The sequence below is a fragment of the Capra hircus genome, chromosome 19 (assembly GCF_001704415.2).
Source record: "Capra hircus breed San Clemente chromosome 19, ASM170441v1, whole genome shotgun sequence".
In the NCBI taxonomy this organism is placed as follows: domain Eukaryota; kingdom Metazoa; phylum Chordata; class Mammalia; order Artiodactyla; family Bovidae; genus Capra; species Capra hircus.
In genome coordinates this window covers 9,818,472-9,840,338 of record NC_030826.1, presented here as the reverse complement: position 1 = coordinate 9,840,338, position 21,867 = coordinate 9,818,472, and the positions used below count along the sequence as shown (strand labels likewise).

General features: G+C 38.6%; 1 protein-coding gene across 1 annotated transcript in view; it reads right to left on the bottom strand.

Annotated features, from left to right (window-relative positions):
* The window catches only part of GDPD1 (glycerophosphodiester phosphodiesterase domain containing 1), a 49,305-nt gene extending 28,002 nt beyond the window's left edge, over positions 1 to 21,303 (bottom strand). Inside the window, exons 1-2 of the mRNA XM_005693113.3 lie at positions 20,957 to 21,303; positions 4,029 to 4,071 (exon numbers count right to left, since the gene is read on the bottom strand). Of these exons, the coding sequence (XP_005693170.1) occupies positions 4,029 to 4,071; positions 20,957 to 21,098 (185 nt within the window). The 5' untranslated portion in view covers positions 21,099 to 21,303. The remainder of the gene's footprint in view (positions 1 to 4,028; positions 4,072 to 20,956) is intronic.

Genomic DNA, 21,867 nt, shown 5'->3' with positions numbered 1-21,867 from the left:
GAATCTGCCTGCCAGGGTAAAAGCAAGGGTTATCTATATTATCCTGTATTTAAATCTATATTTCCTTGTATTTAAAAATACCTATACATATTACCTAAGAAATCTTTCTAAGTATGAAGTTTGCCTTTAGCTGAAATGTTGGCTGTTTTTAGAAATGTTTAGGAATTATACAAAAAATATTTATTTATTTTATGCTTACCTCTTATTAAGAAGCTAATAATCAAAAATTTAGAATAATTGTAAGCGTGTCTAGGACAATCTGTAAATTATTCTAATAAAGTCATCTCAAATTTGATACACAAATAGCTAGAACACAGAGAGAAAAGAAAACTATTTTTTAAAATCACTTTAGCCTTCAAACTTTCCCACAAATAACAATATGTATCTACTTAAACTGAAACACCAGACATTTTATAGCTGAATTTCTGATAAGCTGATGACAAACACAGAAAAAAGTTAGGGAAGGCAAGGTTTCAATATTTCTGGAAAAAGAAAAGAAAAACTAGCTCTAAAAGAAGAAGTGAAATTACTTCAAACTCCACAAAAAACTGTGTCAAAACTTACAACAGACTCTATGTTAAAGAATTCATTTGAATTTCATGTATTCCTCAAAACATTAAGGTTATAGTATTTCCACTTCAGAGATGAGATAATTAGTATTGCATTAATTAGACATTGTAAAAATTTTTACCATGAGAATCAGGTCACTGATTAATTAGTTTGACTGTCTGCCAACTTACGCTTCCAGCTATTGCTAATACAATTTGCTTCTTTCTTTTACCATTCATATTAATACCACAGGGATCAAACTGTCCTATGGGTATTCACAACAGCAGCCTGGTTTAATAACCTAGTTTTATTAGCTCTTAAGAACCACACTTTACATACTCAAGGGTTTATTGGCTCTGCGTGTGTGAGTGTGTGTGTCTTTGTGGTACAATTTTTCATTTTCGGTTCCATGCTTATTATAAGTGGGGTTCTGCCTCTAACTTCTGTTAACAGTCAGCTTTGTTCCTGAGTGCTCCATTCCATGTGCCATTCAGTAATTGGCTAGTGAGAGCCGATTAGTACCAGAGCTAGATCTAGGGACTGAGATCAATAAGGAAAATTCTTATTCTCAAAGAATCCCAGAAGAACCATATTCGTAACGTAAGAGAGAAAGAAAGTGAAGTCACTCAGTTGTGTCTGACCCTTTGTGACTCCATGGACTGTAGCCTGTCAGGCTCCTCTGTCCATGGAATTTTCCAGGCAAGGATACTGGAGTGGGTTGCCATTTCCTTCTCTAATTCATAACTTAAGGTGTCTGTAAAATCATTTTTAAAATTTGTTTATTTACTTATTTTTTGGCTGCACTGGGTCTTCATTGCTGCATGTGGGCTTTCACTAGCTGTGGCAAGCGGGCTCAGTAGTTATGGCATGTGGGCTTAGGTGCCCTGTGGCATGTGGAGTCTTCCTGGACTGGGGATCGAATCTGTGTCCCCCGCGCTGGTGGGCAGATTCTTAACCACTGGACCACCAGGGAAGTCCATGAAATTATTTTATAAGCCAGATTAAATAATTTTTTATAAACTGCGAAATAGAATTATTTCTCTTTGTCAGCACTAATTATTTCTTTAGCCCTACTATAATATAATAAATACATAATGAATTAATTTTCCATATACTCTTAAGGTCCTTTCAGTTTTCTAGATGTATCTTGTCCACATAACCTCATGTTTTAACCTCAAACATTTCACATTTTTAAAAGGAGCTTCTTCCTCTCCACCAAATGATAGCTTTTCTAGTCCTGATATCTTTTCAATTTTCTGATTAATTTTAACCAGGCTTCCCATACCAACTATTTATACTTTCTTTAAGATCATCTTTACCTCCATCATAATATACATGCTTTTTCAATATACACAGATATTAATATATAAATAAGATTTAAATATACATTACAAATAAGATCTAAGTTTTAGCTGCTCATTGTATTTTCACTATTTCTTCTTCAACTACTTATCCTATCAAGGATAAACTATACTTATGCACAGTGTCTGTCTTTTGCCAATTATGGATTATAACTGTTAATTTTTTTCATATACAATACTTTGAAAATAGTATGCGTAAAGTTTTTTCTTGTTGTTCATGAAGTAGGTATATTTAAAAAAACCTTTCTAAGTGTCCTAGCGGTTAAATAAATATCTATAAATGAAAGTACAATTATAAAAAGTACTTATTGACAATATCCTGATGCATTAAACAAAACAAAAACCCAAATCATTACTATTACCACTACCATCAAAAATATTTTTTTAAGTTTAAAATTAAAGCCTATTTGGTTTAGGTTTTATATAAATTCCAAAGTCAATTAGCAAACAGCCATACAATGAAAGAGTTAAACAGCCTTAATATATGAAGAGGTGCTTTCTTCTTTTAAAGTACCAGAAAAACCTCCAAAAAACTGAAGTTATAGAAAGCTACCACATGATAGAGAAGGCTGTGGTACTTTTCAATAGTTACTGCTTGAACAAAACAATATAAAAACAAACTGCTTGAAGACAGGAAATAAAATGTTGTATCCAGCAGGTAAAAATCATCTAAATTAGATATTCTTTGAATATAAAAAAATTTTTCAGGGGATCAAAATCTTCAAAGAAAAAAAAAATATTTAGGTACCATCCTTAGAAATAATGTATTATACAAATGCATCATCCTTAGAAATAGTTTATTATACAACTCAGTGTCTTAATTTCATAAAAAAGAGTGGCTGGTAAAGATTTAGCAAAAATACATGAAGAAAAACTTATAAAATAACATATTTTTACATAGAGAATGCTAAAACCACTCAGTCATGAGCAGTTTTTCCCCCAAGTAAAAATATATCACTACATCACAGGCAAAAAGGATCTGATAAACGATAGTCAATGTAGGTGTGTGTGGGTGTGTATATGTGTGTGTGTGAATCACAGTGAAAATTGTTCACATAAAATTAAATACATATTTTGTTACAGGAGCTAGCTACATAATCTCAGTAGAGAAGATAAAGTAATTTACATTACTCTGCTTCACCATCAGTGACAGGAGAAAAGAATTTGCATTTTAGAGCTGTAAGAAACTTGAGATTACAGTCAAAGGCATCATATTTTAGAGCAGGAAGAATAAGCAATGCCAAATATAGGAGGATAGGATTTAGACAAAATGACTACGGAAAAGCAGTACCTTGGGACCCGAAAACAGGAAAAAAAACTCTCAAGTGTCTTTGAATGATGAGAAATAGAACCAAACCTTAAGCCAAGTTATCCTGATTTATTAGCCCCAACTGTGTACATAAAAATGGCTAAAAATTATATAAGAAAATATTTTCCTTAGTAAATATGGAAAGTAATGTTTTTCATGGAGGTTAACTTGCCAAGTTTCCTATCTTACTTTTCAGGGAAGAGAAAACGATGTTCTCAGCATTACCACAGACTGATGATAAGCAATTACTTTAAGACCAAGAACAAGGTAGCAATCTGCTTTCGTTCTTGTCTCTCCTGCTGCTTCCCTGTGAGGTGCTCTAAAAGACCTCCATGGGAAAGATGAATAATTCAAACACTGGAAAAAATAATTTACCTTAAAAAAAAAAAAAAAGATCAATTACTCCTAAGGCTTCAAAGAAGAAAGACCAGATAACAGGTCCAGGTCTGTGGAAGAATTACTGAGTAGACACATAATCCTACACATAAACAAGGGCCAATGTAACAGTGTTTGCCTTTTCTCTTTCTCTGTGAGACTAATTAGCATTATGCACAGTATGCGCCTTGTTACAAACGTCTTCTTTCAGCTCTGGCACTATAATGCCGAAACTCAAATCTAGTTTTTCAGTTAAGCAGAAGACAAACACTTGTTAGAACACTTGAGACAAACTAAAAAAAAAAAAAAAAAAAAAAAGATTTTAATAAAACAGAAACAACTATCACAAGTGGATGCTACATGTATACTATACTTACTCTGTGAATCATCACTTTAATGATAAACTGTAAAAGAATGCCTTTTTATATACTTACTGTTGAAAGGCTGCCATTGTATTCTCCAAATTTTCTCCAGCACCTGTGAAAACATTAAATTGAAGCTAATTTGAATATTTTATTTTTCCCCAAATTCGCCTCATATAAGATATTTCAAGTAAATCATACATTTGGTACATATGAGGTAGATATTACAAGTGTTTTAAAGAATGTGAAGGCATTTTGCATTGTTTCTAGGGGCACCAGGAAGAATCAGGGCTTCCCAGGTGGTTCGGTGGTAAAGAATCCACCTGCCGATGCAGGCGATGCAGGCTTGATCCCTAGGTAGGGAAGATCCCCTGGAGGAGGAAATGGCAACCCACTCCAGATTCTTGCCTGGGAAAGCCCATGGACAGAGGAGCCTGGCTGGTTACAGTCCATGGGGTCGCAAAGAGTCGGACACACCGAGTGACTGAGCATAGCACCGCACCGCACAGAAGAATCAAAGATCAAAACACAGCCACAGCAAGCAGGGGGTTAGAAGAACCTAAACGATTTTTAAATGCATTAAACAGTACATTAAAAGTATGCATCCTTAAAATAAATTAATTTTTAAAATATGCATCATAACTAATGGCATTAGATTCAATGAAATAGTGAATATTCAGTAAAACTAAAAGATTATTGCATTGTTATTCCACTCCCATTATATAGTAACTGGTGCTTCCACTTACTGAAATAAATAAGTAATAGTGAAATTACAAAAAAAGGACACAGATAAGAAGGATCTAATTGCCTCTTTTAGCTAATATTGTAAACTAGAGTCAATTAGCATAAAATATGCAAGCAATAAGTTTTTAGATATTTTAAAACTAAAAGATTTTGGTATTATTAAATGATTAATGGGATGCACAGGAAAAACACTTTGGAAATATTTTTTCAAATATTTTGGAAACACAGCCAGTTTTTTCCTAACAAAAATAAGCACTTCAAGTTTATGGTACTGTTCAAGTAACAGCATTACAATGTTTTATATACAATAACATTGGAACATAGTTGCAAGGGTATTCAATTTTTCTTCTTTTATATTGTTAGATTATATTTTTATCATAACCTAATTAATAATGAACAGAAACATAAAGTATGAAGAAATAAATATATTAACCGAATGTTCTAAAAATTCTATCAATTTGGTAGAGAGAAAGGGACACCCTTGTGAAAAAGCCTCTTTGACTTTAGGTTCACTTTTGTAGAGTTGATGCATAACAAAAGACTGATGAAGCAAATATAGAGAATAAAGTTTTTTTCCAAAGTAAGTGGTCTTTTTGAGGTTAACTGATTTTTAAAAGTCAAGTCAGTGCCTATTTTAGTCAAGAACTATGGAAATATGTTATACACAGGTAATATTCAAGAACAAGGCACTCAAGAATACCACCAAAAAGAAAAAAGTACCAGAACAGTTATTCGTTGATTAGGTTAAACTACTGACTGATTGTTGTGACAGAAAGCAAGCAAGTTGATAGGACGCAGAAGCCAATTTGAAAGAGCTCTCACTGGCCAAAGCTGAGACAATGTTAGAATCAAAATGATGACAATAACAGATTTTTAACCACTGAACAAAATAGGATATTCTGAACCCATTTTAAGAAATGGACTTAAAGTCTGATAAGGAGTGGGGTGTTTATGGAAGTTTAAAGTATCTTCCTACAGAAATACTCATTACAAAGAGAAAAAGTAACTTCACAACGTTAAGTCTGGCATCTCCCACTTTCACTAAGTGATCAAAGTCATCATCATTAGTTCTTTCAAGCTGACTTCTGTGTCCTTTTAATTTCCTTGCCTTTGAGTACAATAAACAATCAGTATGGGAATTCCCTGGTGGTCCAGTGGTTAAGACACTGAGATTTCACTGCTGAGGGTACAGAACTAAGTTTCTGCAAGCTGCACATTGCAGCTTAAAAAAAAAAATTAACAAATCATTCAGTTATTTCCAGCAGCTGAGGTCACAATACAAAAGATTTCTTTTCTAATGTACACTATTCTAGCCTTACAAACCCTCCATAATGACTGTGTATTACTTTTTTGGTCAATTTTAAAAAATGTATTTATTTTTAATTGAAGGATAATTGCTTTACAATATGATGTTGGTTTCTGCCATACATCAACATGAATCAGCCATAGGTATACATCTGTTCCCTCCCCTCTTGAACCTCTGAGAGACTCAAAGCCTTAAACACATGCCATATCCCTCCAAAATTCTCTTCACCACAGCATCCCAATCTTCATCCTAGAATGCTAAATTCACTTCCAACTCCTCCATGAAGCATTTTTTTTTTACTCACTTAAGATTACAATAACTCTTTATTACAGTCAAGAGTTCATTCTTATATATTCAATGGAATATTACTCAGCCATAAAAAGAATGAAATAATGCCGTTTGCAGCAACATGGATGGATCCAGAGATTGTTATATTGAGTGAAGTCAGAGAAAGACAAATATCATATGTCATTGCTTATATGTGGAATCTAAAAAAGGGGTACAAATGAACTTATTTACAAAACAGAAATAGAGTTACAGATATAGAAAATAAACTTATGGTTATCAGGGGATTTATGGGGGTTTAAATTAGAAGACTTAAATATACACACTGTGTGTGTATGTGTTAGTTGCTTAGATGTGTCCAACTCTTTGCAACCCCATGGACTGTAGCCTGCCAGGCTCTTTGTCCACGGAATTCTTCAGGCAAGAATACTGGAGTGGGTTGCTATTTCCTTCTCCAAATATACATACTACTACGTATAAAACAGATAACTAATAAGGACTTGCTGTAGAGCTTAGGGAACTCTGTGCAATACTCTGTAATACTCTATATGGGAAAAGGATCTAAAAAAAGTGCATATATGTATATGCGTAACTGATTCACTTTACTGTACAACTGATACAACACTGTAAATCAATTATACTCCAAAAAAAGTTTTTTTTTAAAGTTAATGCCTTAAACTAGCATTTCTCAACCATTTTGGTCTCAGGACTCTTACTGAGTACCTCAAAGAGCTTTTGATTATGTGGGTTATATCCATTAGAAAAGACCCTGACGCTGGGAAAGACTGAGGGCAGGAGGAGGAGGAGGTAAGAGAGGATGAGGTGGTTGGATGGTATCACTGACTCCATGGACATGTGTTTGACCAAGCTCTGGAATATGGTGAAGGACAGGGAAGCCTTGTGTGCTGCAGTCCATGGGGTCTCAAAGAGTCGGACACAAATGAGCAACTGAACAACAAATCCATTAATAACTACATATTAGAAGCTGACTCCCAAATTTTAAAAATTTATTTGAAAAAAATTATTTGAAAATAATAATAAACCCATTACATGTTAATATAACATTTTATGATAAATAACTATCTGTCAAAAAAATTTAAGGAGTGGCATTTGTTTTACACTTTTGCAAAACTCTTTAACGTCTGACAATAGAAGGCAGCTAGATTCTCATATCTGCTTCAAACATACATATCAACCTTCACATAGATAGTTGGAAAAGAAAGGTTCTTCTCTGATACTGTACCAAAATTCAACAAATGGTAGATTCTTAAAAGTTGGCTGTAACATGGAATCTGAACCATATCAATGACCTTTTCGTACTCCATTACATGAAAATCAATTAGTCCATCTTGAACTTTGAATGGATCTTTCACCCATGCATGGTTTTATAATAAAATGCATTGGTTTTTGGAAAATATTGATTTACTGAATCATGCTGATCTTCTAAATACTGACACATTTCATTATACAATATTTTTTAAAAATCACATTTATTAATAACTGATATCAGGAAAATCAAATTGGAAAGCTACTAAGCACACTGTGGGTGATATAAGTTTTTCAAAAGTCTAATTCTTGCTTAAAAGCTCAAATGTAATCATTGGAACTGCCTTAATAGAAGGCAGCTAGATTATTTTTCTTCTAATGAAAGGCTCACTTTATTAATTTCCAAGAACACAACTGTCCAATACTCAAGTCTAAACAACCAATGTGTCAGTTTTTTAAGTAAAAATGTTTGGCAGGGTTGGGGGGAAGGCTAATTCAGCTCAGAATTCAATCAACTTCACAAGTGCTTTTCCTCAAGACAATCATGTACATACTTTAGTATGCAGCAAAAGTGTTTGTGTCATCCCACACACACACAAAAAACATTTGTCACAGAATACTAAAAGTTACATATACTCAAGGATTGAACTTCAATAAAATTAATAACTTTCTAATACATCAAAGAAATTCTTCTGTGAAACTGCCCTTTAAAAAAACAATCTGAGTACATGATGCTGAGGAATATAATGGCTACTAGTACATTTTGTACCTGTATTTTCATTTGTCCTAAAGCAACAGCAGTTTTACCCACTACGCCAATGTCACTACGGTGAAAAAGGTAAGAAACGCCTTATAAAAATAGTGTTGACCTTATAGGCCCATGAAAGGTCCTGGGGACTCCCAGAATTCCACAGACCACACTTTGAAAACCACTGTCTTAAACAGTCAACGATGAGATAAGTCAGAGGAGTGGTCACCTCTGGCGATGGAGGAGGGTAGACGGGGAAGGGATTCTTATGGGATTCTAGAAATGTTCTATACTTTGATCTGAGTAATGGCTACTTGGATGTATACATACATTAAAGAAAATGAAGCTGTACATTTAAGGTCAGTGCTACTGTCGCTGTCGTTCAGTCGCTAGGTCGTGACTCTTTGCAACCCCATGGACTGCAGCACGCCAGGCTTTCCTGTCCTCCACCATCTCGCGGAGTTTGCACAAGTTCATGTCATTGAGTTGGTGATGCTATCTAACCATCTCACCCTCCATCGCCCTTTTCTCCTTTCACCTTCAATCTTTCCCAGTATCAGGGTCTTTTCCAATGAGCTGGCTCTTTGCATCAGGTGGCCAAAGTATTGGAGTTTCAGCTTAGTGCTACTACACGTATGCCATTCCTAAAATTTTCTTAAGAGCTTTTATTAAAATTTCTTTTCTTTAATTGGAGGATAACTGTTTTACAATGTTGGGCTTGTTTCTGCCGTACAACAACTTGAATCCGTCATAATTATAAATATATCCTCCTCCTCGGGAGCCCCCTCCCCCATCCTACCCCACTCCTTTAGGTCACCACAGAGTGCCAGACTGGGCTCCTTGTGTTATACAGCTGCTTCCCACTAATTATCTATTTTATCCATGAATATGTATATATGTCAATGCTACTTTCTCAATTCATCCTTCTCTCTCCTTCCCAGGCTGTGTAAAAAGCTTTTATTCCTAAATCGTAATTTTTAAAAATTCTAGTACATTCACCTGAACCTGAAAAGGCTTTTTGAAGGCAATTATCTTTTAAAATATTTATTTATTTATTTGGCTGTACTGGGTCTTACTTGCAGCATGAGCAATCTTTAGTTGTGGCATGCAGGGTCTTGTTCCCTGACCAGCGAGTGAACCCAGGGAAAAGGGCAGCTTTCATTCCAATCCCAAAGAACGGCAATGCCAAAGAATATTCAAACTATCATACAGCTGCACTCATTTCACATGCTAGCAAGGTAGTGCTCAAAATCCTTCAAGCTAGGCTTCAGCAGTACATGAACCAAGAACTTTTGGATGTACAAGTTGCCTTTAGAAAAGGCAGAGGAAACAGAGATCAAATTGCCAACATTCGTTGGATCATAGAGAAAGCAAGGGAATGCCAGAAAAACATCTACTTCTGCTTCAAAACTGATCCATCACTTTGTGGTAAATGGAAGGGAAAAAAGCAGAAAAAGTCACAGATTTTATTTTCTTGGGTTCCAAAAGCACTGTGTACAGTGACTGCAGCCATGACATTTCCTTGGAAGGAAATCTATGGCAAAACTAGAGAGCTTATTGAAAAAGCAGAGACCTTGGCTTCTGGTTCAAGACGGCCGAGCAGAAGGACACGCACTCATCTCTTCCTGTGAGGGCACCAAAATTGCAACAAGCTGTTGAACCACCACTGACAGGAGGATGCTGGAACCCAACTGAAAAAAGATACCTCACGTCCAAAGACAAAGAAGCCGCAGCGAGACAGCAGGAGGGGCACAATCACAGTTAAATCACATCCCATGCCCACTGGGTGGGTGACCCATAGACTGGAGAACAATGATACCAAAGAAGTTCTCATACTATTGTGAAGGTTCTGAACTCCACGTCAGGCTTTCCCAGTTCCAACAAAGGAACTGGGACTTCTCAGGGAATCTGGCCTTGCGGGTTAGCGGGATTTGATTAGAGCTCTTCCAGGGGATGGAGGGAAACAGACTGCAGTCTTGGAGGGCACCAGGACCCAGAGGAGAGGAGCAGTGACCTCACAGGAGACCACCTGCTCATGTTGGGGGGCCCCCTGTGGAGGCGTGGGTCAGCAGGGGCTCACCACAGGGACAGAAGCACTGGAAGGTCCCCCTTGGTCTTCCTGGACTTCACCACTAATCCTCCCATAGAGCCTGCAGACCCCAGGGCTGGGTCACCTCAGACCAAAAAACTATCAGGGAGGGAGTGCATCCCCACCCACCCACCCCCGCCCGCCCCACCATCACCAGGTAACTGGATTAAAGCTTTAGTGAGCAAGGTTCTGCCCACCAGAGCAAGACCCAGTTTTTCTCATGGCCAGACCCTCCCATCAAGAAGCTTACACAAGCCTCTTAGCCTCATGCAACAGAGGGTAGACAGAAGAAGCAAGAAGCACAGTCTCACAGCAGCTAAAACAAAAACTGTATTACAGAAAGTTAATCATGATGAGAAAGCAGAAAGTTATATCCCAGATGAAGGGACAAGATAAAATCCCAGAAAAACAACTAAATGAAGTAGAGATAGGCAACCTTCCAGAAGAATTCAGAATAATGATAGTGAAGATGATCCTGCTACTGCTACTGCTGCATGATCCAGGATCTCGGGAAAAGAATGGAGGCAAAGGTTGAGAGACACAAGAAATGTTTACCAAAGACCTAGAAGAACTAACAAACAAACAGGAATGAATAATACACTAGAAGGAATCCGTAGCAGAATAACTGAAGCAGAAGAACGGATAAATGACCTGGAAGACAGAATGGTGGAAATCACTGCCACAGAAGAGGATATAAACAATGAAAGGAAATGAAGACAGACTGAGACCTCTGGGACAGCATTAAATGCACCAATATTCACAATATGGGGGTCTCAGAAGGAGAAGAGAGTAAGGACCTGAGAAAATATTTGAAGAGATAATAGCTGAAAGCTCCCTGAACATGTAAAAGGAAATAGTCAACCAAGTCCAAGAAGCACAGAGAGTCCCAGGAAGGATAAACCCAAGGAGGAACACACCGAGACACATAAGTAAACTGACAAAAATTAAAGGCAGAGAAAATATTGAAAGTAACAGGGGAAAAACAACAAATAACATACAAGGGAACTCCAATCAGGCTATGAGCTGATTTCTCAACAGAAACTCTCAAGCCAGAAGGGAACAGCATGATCTATTTACTGTGATGAAGGGGAAGAAATTACAATCAAAAATATGCAGCAAGACTCTCCTTCAGATTTGATGGAGAAATCCAAAGGTTTCCAGACAAACAAAAGTTAAGAGAATTCAGCACCACCAAACCAGCTTTACAACAAATGCTAAGGGAACTTTTCTAGGCGGGAAAAACAAGAGAAGAAAAAGACCTACAGAACAGAAAGTAAACCCCAAACAATTAAGAAAAAAGTAATAGGTTCATATATTTCAATGATTACCTTAAATGTAAATGGATTAAATGCGCCAACCAAAAGACATAGACTGACTGGGTAGATGAAAACATGTGCATGTATGCACCTCCACTTATCACATCACTCTGCTTGATCCCCCCAAATTGTATGTAATTATTTTATATTGTTAAATTAATCATGTTTCCATTATGGCCTGCAATTGTAATTATCTTTTATTTTTTGTCTGGCTATTGATTGTAAAAACTGATAAAGCATCTTTTACTATCGTGATTATGTAACAATTAATACTGTATCATGATTGGGCAACAGAAAAATAATATAACTCTGTATCACCAAAACTAGGATTTAATAGAAAAACCTGTAATCACTTTTAAAAATCCAGATACATATCAAAATTATCTTGAAATTTTTTGAAAAATACAAATGCTCACGTATTGCTTTTTTTCTCCAGAGTTCCAGATGTTTCTAATGAGCAGTCATGTTTAAAAACAACTGGATTATATGATGATCTTTTACTTTTACCTAGTTTGTTCCACTTTTTCTATTTCATATTCAGTGCTTCCATTTCATTTAGTTTATGTTCTCCAATTTCTCCATCTTTTAATATTCTTTCTCAAGCCTTTATCAGGTGTAGTAGAAAAGCTTTTGTATACATATATATGTACAGTATATATATATATATATTTTACAAAAATAAAAAGCAGAGACCTTCATATAGGTTTCTTAGGAGGCAGGTAAGGTGGTCTGGTATACCCATCTCTTGAAGAATTTTCCAAAGTTTGTTGTGATCCACACAGTCAAAGGCTTTAATGTAATCAACAAAGCAGATGTTTTTCTGGAATTCTGCTTTTTCTATGATCCAACACATGTTGGTAATTTGATCACTGGTTCTTCTACCTTTTCTAAATCCAGCTTGTACACCTGGAAGTTATTGGTTCATGTATTGCTGAAGCCTAGCTTGAAGGATTTTGATCATTACCTTGTTAGCGTGTGACATGAGCACAATTGTACACTAGTTTGAACATTCTTTGGCATTGCCCATCTTTGGGATTAGAATGAAAACTGACCTCTTCCAGTCCTGTGGCCACTGCTGAGTTTTCCAAATCTGCTGGCATATTGAGTGCAGCACTCAATATGTGTACTTTGTCAGCATCATCTTTTAGGATTTGAAATAGCTCAGCTGGAATTTCATCACCTCTACTAGCTTTGTTCATAGTAATGCTTCCTAAGGCCCACTTGACTTCACATTCCAGGATGTCTGGCTCTAGTCATTTGTGATCACACCATCATGGTTATCCGGGTCATGATAGAGCTTTTCTGTACAGTTCTTTTCTGTATTCTTGCCATCTCTTCTTAATCTCTTGTGCTTCTGTTAGGTCCTTGTCATTTCTATTTTCTATTGTGGCCATCTTTACATGAAATGTTCCCTTGTATCTCTAATTTTCTCAAAGAAATCACTAGTCTTTCCCATTCTATTGTTTTTTTCTATTTCTTTGCATTGATCACTGAAGAAGGCTTTCTTATCTCTCCTTGCTATTCTTTGGATTTAGATGGGTATTGGAAATGGCAACTCACTCCAGTAATCTTGCCTAGAAAATTCCATGGATGGAGGAGCCTGGCGGGCTACAGTCCATGGGGTCGCAAAGAGTTGAACATGACTGAGCGACTTCACTCATACTCACCCATGTTTCCTTTTCTCCTTTGCCTTTCACTTCTTTTCTCTGCTATTTGTAAGGCCTCCTCATACAACCATTTTGCTTTCTTACATTTCTTTTTCTTAGCGATAGTTTTGATCACTGCCTTCTTTACAATGTTACGAACCACCATCCATAGTTCTTCTTGGATCTAATCCCTTGAATCTATTTGTCACTTTCACTGTATGAAAGTGAAAGTGAAGTTGCTCAGTCGCGTCTGACTCTTTGCGACCCCATGGACTGTAGCCTATCAGGCTCTTCCACCCATGGGATTTTCCAGGCAAGAGTGTTGGAGTGGATTGCCATTTCCTTCTCCAGGGGATCTTCCTGACCCAGGAATCGAACCCAGGTCTCCCACATTGCGGGCAGACGCCTTACCGTCTGAGCCATAAGGAATTTGCTTTAGGTCATACCTGGATGGCCTCCTGGTTTTCCCTACTTTGTTCAGTTTAAGCCTGAATTTTGCAAAGGGAGTTCATGATCTGAGCCAGCTGAAGATGAGCAGCTCTATGTAGTCAGCAAAAACAAGACCTGGAGCTGACTGTGGCTGCGATCATGAGCTCCTTATAGCAAAAAAAACCTTAAGTGTGCAAACATTACTACTTAAGACCTCTGATAGCTGGTACTAAATAAAATATTAAAAAGGTGGTCAAGATGTTAATAATTAAGAGAAGCTAGATACTGTGCTTAGTGCTCTCTACATTATTTCATTAAATTGCCCACAATCATGCCAAGTATTACTATCTCCAGAAATAAGATTAGGTGAGGTCATATAAGACAACAAGGGGATTCAAGCATAAGCAGTATGACTTCAGATCCCACTCTTTTTACTACTAACTATGCTGCAGTTTCTATGCTGACAGTCATATATCTCTTTATTTCAGCTTTACAAATAAATTATTAATGTTGTCCCTTATTTCCATATTCTTATACTGGCTTGCAAAGCTTGAAGATAAATCCCACAACAATAATACCCACAAACTACTTGTTAGAATCATATGGTAAAAGCCTGGGGAGTAACTAAGGGACTAATTTAAAAGTCTGCCACTCCTCTCTAAGGAATTATTTGGTGATAGCTCTTCTCTCATGAAATTGTTTGAATTTCTTCTCTTGCCAATTATCGTAACATCATTCATAAGCATGCTTGCTATTAATTTTTCTTTTCCCTCAATAAGCAGAGGATGTCTGGCTTAATATCTGACTTTGCAAATAACCACTCTACATGGAAACAAGTTTAATTTTTAATTAATTATGAAATGTAGAAGAGAATGAGTATATATTTTACAGGCTGTTCTACTATAATTTGTTTATAATTTCTCTGCTCACGTCCTCCTGCCTCCCTCTACACCAGTTCATATTTTCTATTTCTTTGAGAAACCATCACTTCCCAACACTATACAAAGCTATACTTTCCAATATTTCATTCTATGTTAATTTTTCCTCTTATAGTGCTTCATAGTTACTTTGTGAGTGGTTAATATCTGTTAGGATAGGAAAAGTAAAGGAAACTTTCTGTTTTGTAATTTTTGTTAGATGTAAATTCTGTAAAGGAAAGAAATTATCTGTTCAGTTTCCTTTTTTACCTCCCAAATGTTTTATATACCAGTAAACATTCAACAAGGTTTCCCTGGTAGCTCAGAGGTAAAGAATCTTCCTGCCAACTTAGGAGACGCAGGTTCGATCCCTGGGTTGGGAAAATTCCCTGGAAAAGGAAATGGCAAACCATTCCATTATTCCTGCCTGGGAAATTTCATGGACAGAGGAGCCTGGTGGGCTACAGTTCACGGGGTTGCAAAAGAGTCAGACACAACTTAGCAACTAAACAACAACAACAAACATGCAGTAAATATTGTAGACCTGTTTAGATCTATTTTATAGTTAGCCTCCAATCACCACTACTATCAACATCTTTTGTATACATGCTATATGTGTGTGTGTATGTGTGTGATGTTTATGAAACCGATGACAAACATGACAATGTGCTCCAGCCACAAAAGAATTTGCAAACTAAATATTTCTAGATACTGGAAAAGACAGTTTAGTGCAAATAAAACATTTTAATGTTGGAAGACATCATTCTATCTCAACTTAAAAAGAAGCTATTCAATAAATCAAGCAACAAAGCTGAGTTCCTCCACTTCTAAACTCACACATTAATTCAATATTTATAGTGTACCTTGGAAACAGTATATATGATTTCTGTAAGAGTATAAAGAGCTTTTAAGGACTGCTGCTGCTGCTAAGTCACTTCAGTCGTGTCCAACTCTGTGTGACCCGAGAGACGGCAGCCCACCAGGCTCCGCCATCCCTGGGATTCTCCAGGCAAGAACACTGGAGTGGGTTGCCATTTTCTTCTCCAATGCATGAAAGTGAAAAGTAAAAGTGAAGTCGCTCAGTCATGTCCGACTCTTCGCAACCCCATGGACTGCAGCCTACCAGGCTCTTCCATCCATGGGATTTTCCAGGCAAGAGTACTGGAGTGGGTTGCCATTGCCTTCTCCATTTAAGGACTAGAGATGGTATATACAAAAGAACATTTCTCAATATGTGGGTTCCCTGGAACACTGCAGAATTCTTTTTTTTAGGGAAAATATCAGCGAGATTTATATATGCAGACATATGAAAAAATTTAAACACATCAGTAGCACAGAAGAATGATATTCAAAGCATATATTGATACAGTGGCAGCATTTACCAACTAATCACCTCATGTGTGCTCTTTTCAATGTGTTTTTTGTTATCTATCTGATTATACTTTCACATTTTTCTGTAACGACATTCAATTTTTCTAAGTCTGTATACAGTTTAAGATATATGTATACAGTTTAAGATATATGCACCGCCATTGCTGAAAATAACTGTGTACATTTTCGTCTACTTTATTAAGCAGGAAAATGTGTGCATGCTAAGTCACTTCAGTCATGTCCAACTCTTTGTTACCCTATGGACTGTAGCCTGCCAAGCTCCTCTATCCATGGGGATTCTTCAGCAAGAATACTGGAGTGGGTTACCGTCTCTTTCTCCAAGGGATCTTCCAGACCCAGGGATGGAACCCACATCTCCTACATCTCCTCCTGCATTGGCAGGCGTGTTCTTTACCACTAATGCCACCTGGGAAGATAAAGGATGAATGATTCCACTGTTAGTAAGATATCAGTAGGAACAAGCGAGTTGGGAAAAAAGTCTTCACTGACAAGTAAGGAAGATTTCCCTGAAAATAGGAATGCAGAGAAAAGAGAGAAGCTGAAAAGAACTGATACCCTGCCGTGCAGAGCATGTTTCAGGGTACAACTGCAGAATGTTACTTCTAGTGACACTCTGAGACTCAAACAGATGCTTTAATTTCCTCCTTGAGGAATTATAGTTTAGGACTCAGAAGCAACCAGTGTCCCTCAGCAGTATTTACCCTCAGACTTATCACCTGCTAAATCAATCTGTGGCAAAATGCCCGATTTGGGCAGTACTTTGCCTTGTAACCATGGGTGAAAGATTAAAAGGTCAGGTGAGGATTTTATCAGTTGATTTTTTTTTAATTCTTTCGCCATTGAACCCTAGTAAACCCTATTGCTTAATTTAATTGGACCATAGAAATAGGTTAGGGAGTATGAGAAAATTATTTCCCTGCTATCCTAACTCTAGTTAACTCGGTGGGCATCTGAAATAAGTATATATATCATATGATTCCAAGGGTAGTAAAATATGTACTTAAAGGATATATTTAAAAATATTTTTTAAAAGGGCACACTTCAAAATATGTACTTAAAATACGTACTTCAAAATGTTAACAGAGATTATGTCTACTGATGGTGAGTTTTAGGAACTATTTTTTTTCATTTCTATATTTTCTAAATTTTCTATTAATACAATGAACATGAATTACTTATGCAACTGTCAAAAATATTATTAAAATTCACAATTTCATTGAGAAACAATAAAAATAGCCTTTGAGAGTATGGCTTGCTCTTGATTTAATCCAAAGGGTATATCTTTGATCTTATTGATATTTCATTAATACACTGCTGCTGCTGCTGCTAAGTTGCTTCGGTTGTGTCCGACTCTGTGCGACCCCATAGATAGCAGCCCACCAGGCTCCTCCGTCCCTGGGATTCTCCAGGCAAGAACACTGAAGTGGGTTCATCAATACACTGTAGTTACAAAAAGTATTCTTTGGACAAATAGATTAGGAAACACAGGGAAAGTACCTAGCACAAAGTAGATAATTAGCAGACAATAAGCTATTATTTTAAGTGTAGGTTACAATCTGTACTAGAGGCTAGCGACTCAAGCATTAGTAAAATCTAAAATCTGCTCTTGAGGAACTCACAGTCTAATAAGGGAAGCAGATAACCTATCACAATATAATGCAATACAACCTACGTGTTACCTAGGTAAGAACAAAGCAGGCCTATACCATTTAATTTTTAAAACAAAGCATTTTCTACTTTCAAGGACAATCAATCAGCAAAAAGCAAAAGTGTTCATTAAAACTTTGAAAACATTAAGTACACTGGTGATCTCCCTTTTTCCTCATTCAACTCAAAGTTCTATTGCAAAATATGAATGTGACCCCATGAATCCATGCTTACATTTCTAAACAATTTTATGGCATTCAAAGTGCTTTCTGTACACCTAATCCTCATAACAACCCAAAGGGAAGCAAGGTAAATGGTTTACATTTATAGATAAGGAAACTACAACTAAAGCTTATTCCCAAGGTTAACTAGTTACAGATCCAGAATCTGACTCAGGTGATAATGCTTTTATAGAGACATAACAGTATACATTAACAGTTTAAGTGATTCAGGTGTATATACTTTATACACCTATCATGATCAATGTTTCAATCTTGGGGTGGTCATACACCTGGGTTACATGAAATACGTTATTTGCAGTTAAGATGATAGAGAATTAGACCAAATGTTGATGATACGCATGGAGAAATATGCACAGATAGCACCACTTACTATTATCAGTGTCCAAGAGAAAAATACAAAGCAAGTAGAAGCTGACTGCTTCCTAGTCTATTATTTTCCAGAAACTTACTATCTTGAGTTCCAAAGTGGTTTTTAGCAAATATATTCTATATCACTCTGATTCAACTTGTATTCTTTGATATACATACTCAACAAAAAATATATTAAGCACTATCACGCAGGAACTTACTAAGTGCTTCAGGACTGTATACAGATTTCATATCCTACAGAGTTAACAAGATTATTTCTTCTGAAATAAAATCTAGATCACCCACAATGACAGTTTAGAAAGCTTTTTAAGACCTAGTTTTATTTTGTTTTGATTTGGGTTTTTAGTAAGCACACTTTTTTTAAAAATCAGTAAACACTGATTTACTGATTTAAAAATCAGTAGGTAATACTTATCTCCAGAGGACTACTACCGGAGAAGGCAATGGCACCCCACTCCAGTACTCCTGCCTGGAAAATCCCATGGATGGAGGAGCCTGGTGGGCTGCAGTCCATGGAGTCGCTGAGGGTCGGACATGACTGAGCGACTTCACTTTGACTTTTCACTTTCCTGCATTGGAGAAGGAAATGGCAACCCACTCCAGTGTTCCTGCCTGGAGAATCCCAGGGACGGAGGAGCCTGGTGGGCTGCTGTCTACGGGGTTGCACAGAGTCAGACATGACTGAAGTGACTTAGCAGTAGCAGGACTACTACCATTGAAAATACTTCTACAGGGACAACTCAAACACAAAAGTTGTTTTTTGGCTTTACCTACAGTTTACTTCTGTATCTATTAAAATATAGGTAAACCAAATAAGAACTAACATGTCATTTAGCTGGTGATAGATCCCTTAAAATCTTTGACACTTTTCATGAATGGGAGACTAGCATAACCACTGAAGTCACTCTTTAGTACTCTGTTTATCTTCTTTTTCTCTTTTTTGGCATACCACAGGGCATATGAGATCTTAATTCCCCAACCAGGGCTTGAATCCACCCTCCCTGCATTGGAAGTGCAGAGTCCTAACCACTGGACCACCTGGGAAGTCCTATGTTTGTTTAACTGATAAAATTATACAGATTTTACAGCAGCGTGCAAATGTACTTCTGTGATATTTAAAACCTTATTCCCGGCCTGCAAGGAGATCCAATCAGTCCATCCTCAAGGAGATCAGTCCTGGGTGTTCCTTGGAGGGACTGATGTTGAAGCTGAAGCTCCAATACTTTGGCCACCTGATGCATACTTTGGCCACTTGATGCAAAGAGCTGACTCATTTGAAAAGACCCTGATGCTGGGAAAGATTGAGGGCGGGAGGAGAAGGGGACAACAGAGGATGAGATGGTTGGATGGTATCACTGACTCAATGGACAAGAGTTTGGGTAAACTCCGGGAGTTGGTGATGGACAGGGAGGCCTGGTGTGCTGCGGTTGAGGGGGTCGCAAAGAGTCGGACACCACTGAGCAACTGAACTGACTGACTATTCCTGGCCCATTTTTACTAAAAAAAGGAGTTATGGTATTAAATTAAAATTTTGACTGTAAACTCCTAGAATTTACCATTTCAAGTAAACTCCAAGCAATTTTAACCTAGTTCAACATTCGGCTCTAAAGAATAGCTAAATCTGAATGAAATAATCCAAACTTACAACATCTTATACATCATACTTGAAAATAAAAGCACATTATTACACAATAATGAAGAGGCAAAGATTTGGCCTGCTGTCTGAGAAACGAGAGGCTGAACTATCTAGGTTCCTTCTGGCAAGGCACTGTTTCAAAAGAAACTTCTTTGTCGTCTTCAAACGATACGGTCCTGTCACAAAACCCAATCTTTTTTTTTGGAAATCCACACGTCACTGCTGGGGTGCAAGGTGGAGTTGGGGAAAAAAAAAACAGGTGCGAGGTTTGAAGCCTTGGGAATCAGGACACCCCAGTTTCTTGTCCCAGTCCAGCTCAAGCTCTAACTGTGACCTTGGAAGTGTCCCCGGCTCGGGAACTTGGATTCCTCCTCTTCTCAGTTACCCTGCTCAGGAGGAGGGATGGAGGGGTGGAGAACTGGGACCGGCCCCCAGGGACTGCGGATGCCCGGGCTGCACCACGCTCCAGGTTCACGCAGCTCCTCAGCCCTGGAAGCAGTTCGCCCCATCTTCCCACAAGCTCCGCCACTGGCTAGTCTCGGAACAAGTCTGTTCCCGGGTTCCCCCGGCAGGGCACCCGCGGATCGGCCCGGGGCTCCCCACTGGTGCCTCCGCTGCTAGGAAGCGACCCGCGATTATCCTTCCCTTCGCCGAGAAGCCTCCCATCTACCGTTCATTCTCACCCCGGTCCTTCCTCCTTCGGAGAACCCCTGGCTTCCCTGCCCCCAAGAGATCCCCACCTTGGCTCGGTTTCAAGACCCTCTCCTTCCTTCAGGCGACCTCCCCTTCACATTGTCTTCACCTCCAGGGGACCCTCAGTTCACACACGCCCATCCTTCCTCAGACTCGCACTTATTTCCACCCGCCTGCCTCTTGCCGAGGAGCCCCAGCTCCAGTCGCGGGGCCGGGGGGTAGGGTTGGGGGAGCCTCCCCCACTTCCGCCATCTGGTTCTGGGGACCCCTCTCACCTCCGCGGTGAGAGATGTGTTTACTGAGGAATCGTTGCTTCTTTCGCTGGTGCAGCAAGGTCGGGTATTTGAGCAACAAGAATGAAGTCACCAAGTACCCTCCCAGGGTGGAGAGGAGGTAAAAAGCCGCGGTGGACGACATCTCAGCCCCCGTGTGAGGAAGCCTCCCGCCGCCTGGCCCTCTGAACTCCGCTGATACGCTCGCAACGGCTGCGGCGGCGGCGGCTGCTCGAGGTCTGCTCGCCCCCAGCCGGCGCCCGCGGTGCAGCGCACTTGTCGGCGCCGGCCCACCGCGCACGCGCAGCCGGACTCGGGCCGCCGAGCAACAAAGGAGCTCTGGCACGCAGGCGCGCTCTGGTAGGAGCCTGCGGGTCCGGGCGCGGGCGTCTGTCACCTAGCTTTGCGGTCCGGCTCGCGGCCCTATAAAGGAGAAAGCTTGGAAACCCGCCAGTGCCTCTGCCGTCGTTCCCACACAAAAGGCTGTTCAAGGAGAGCCTTCAGGAAGGCCTGACGTAATTAGAAAGTCCACATCAGAAAAGAATCACTCCGGGGCCCGTCGTTAGCCTCCGCTCGAGGAAATGCAAAGAACTCTTACCGCAGGAGGAGTTAAGGTTTATTAAAGGAAATAATAAACATACCCATTTGACTAGCCAAGAGAGAACTTTCTCCGTTGTCGCACATACCATGCGAGGTGCCAGTTTATCAGTCAAATATTTGAGGGATGGCTCTTCTCACATTTCACTGTGAAATTGCCAACTTCCTGCCTCGGACATGGTCGACAGTCAAATATCTGGATTTTTGAGTTTGTTCAAAAATAAGGAAACGTTAACAGTGTTACAGGTTATCACTTCAGTCTTGGGAAGACTGGAAACTAAATTCCCTTTCATTCTGCACATTCCAAACTATAATTC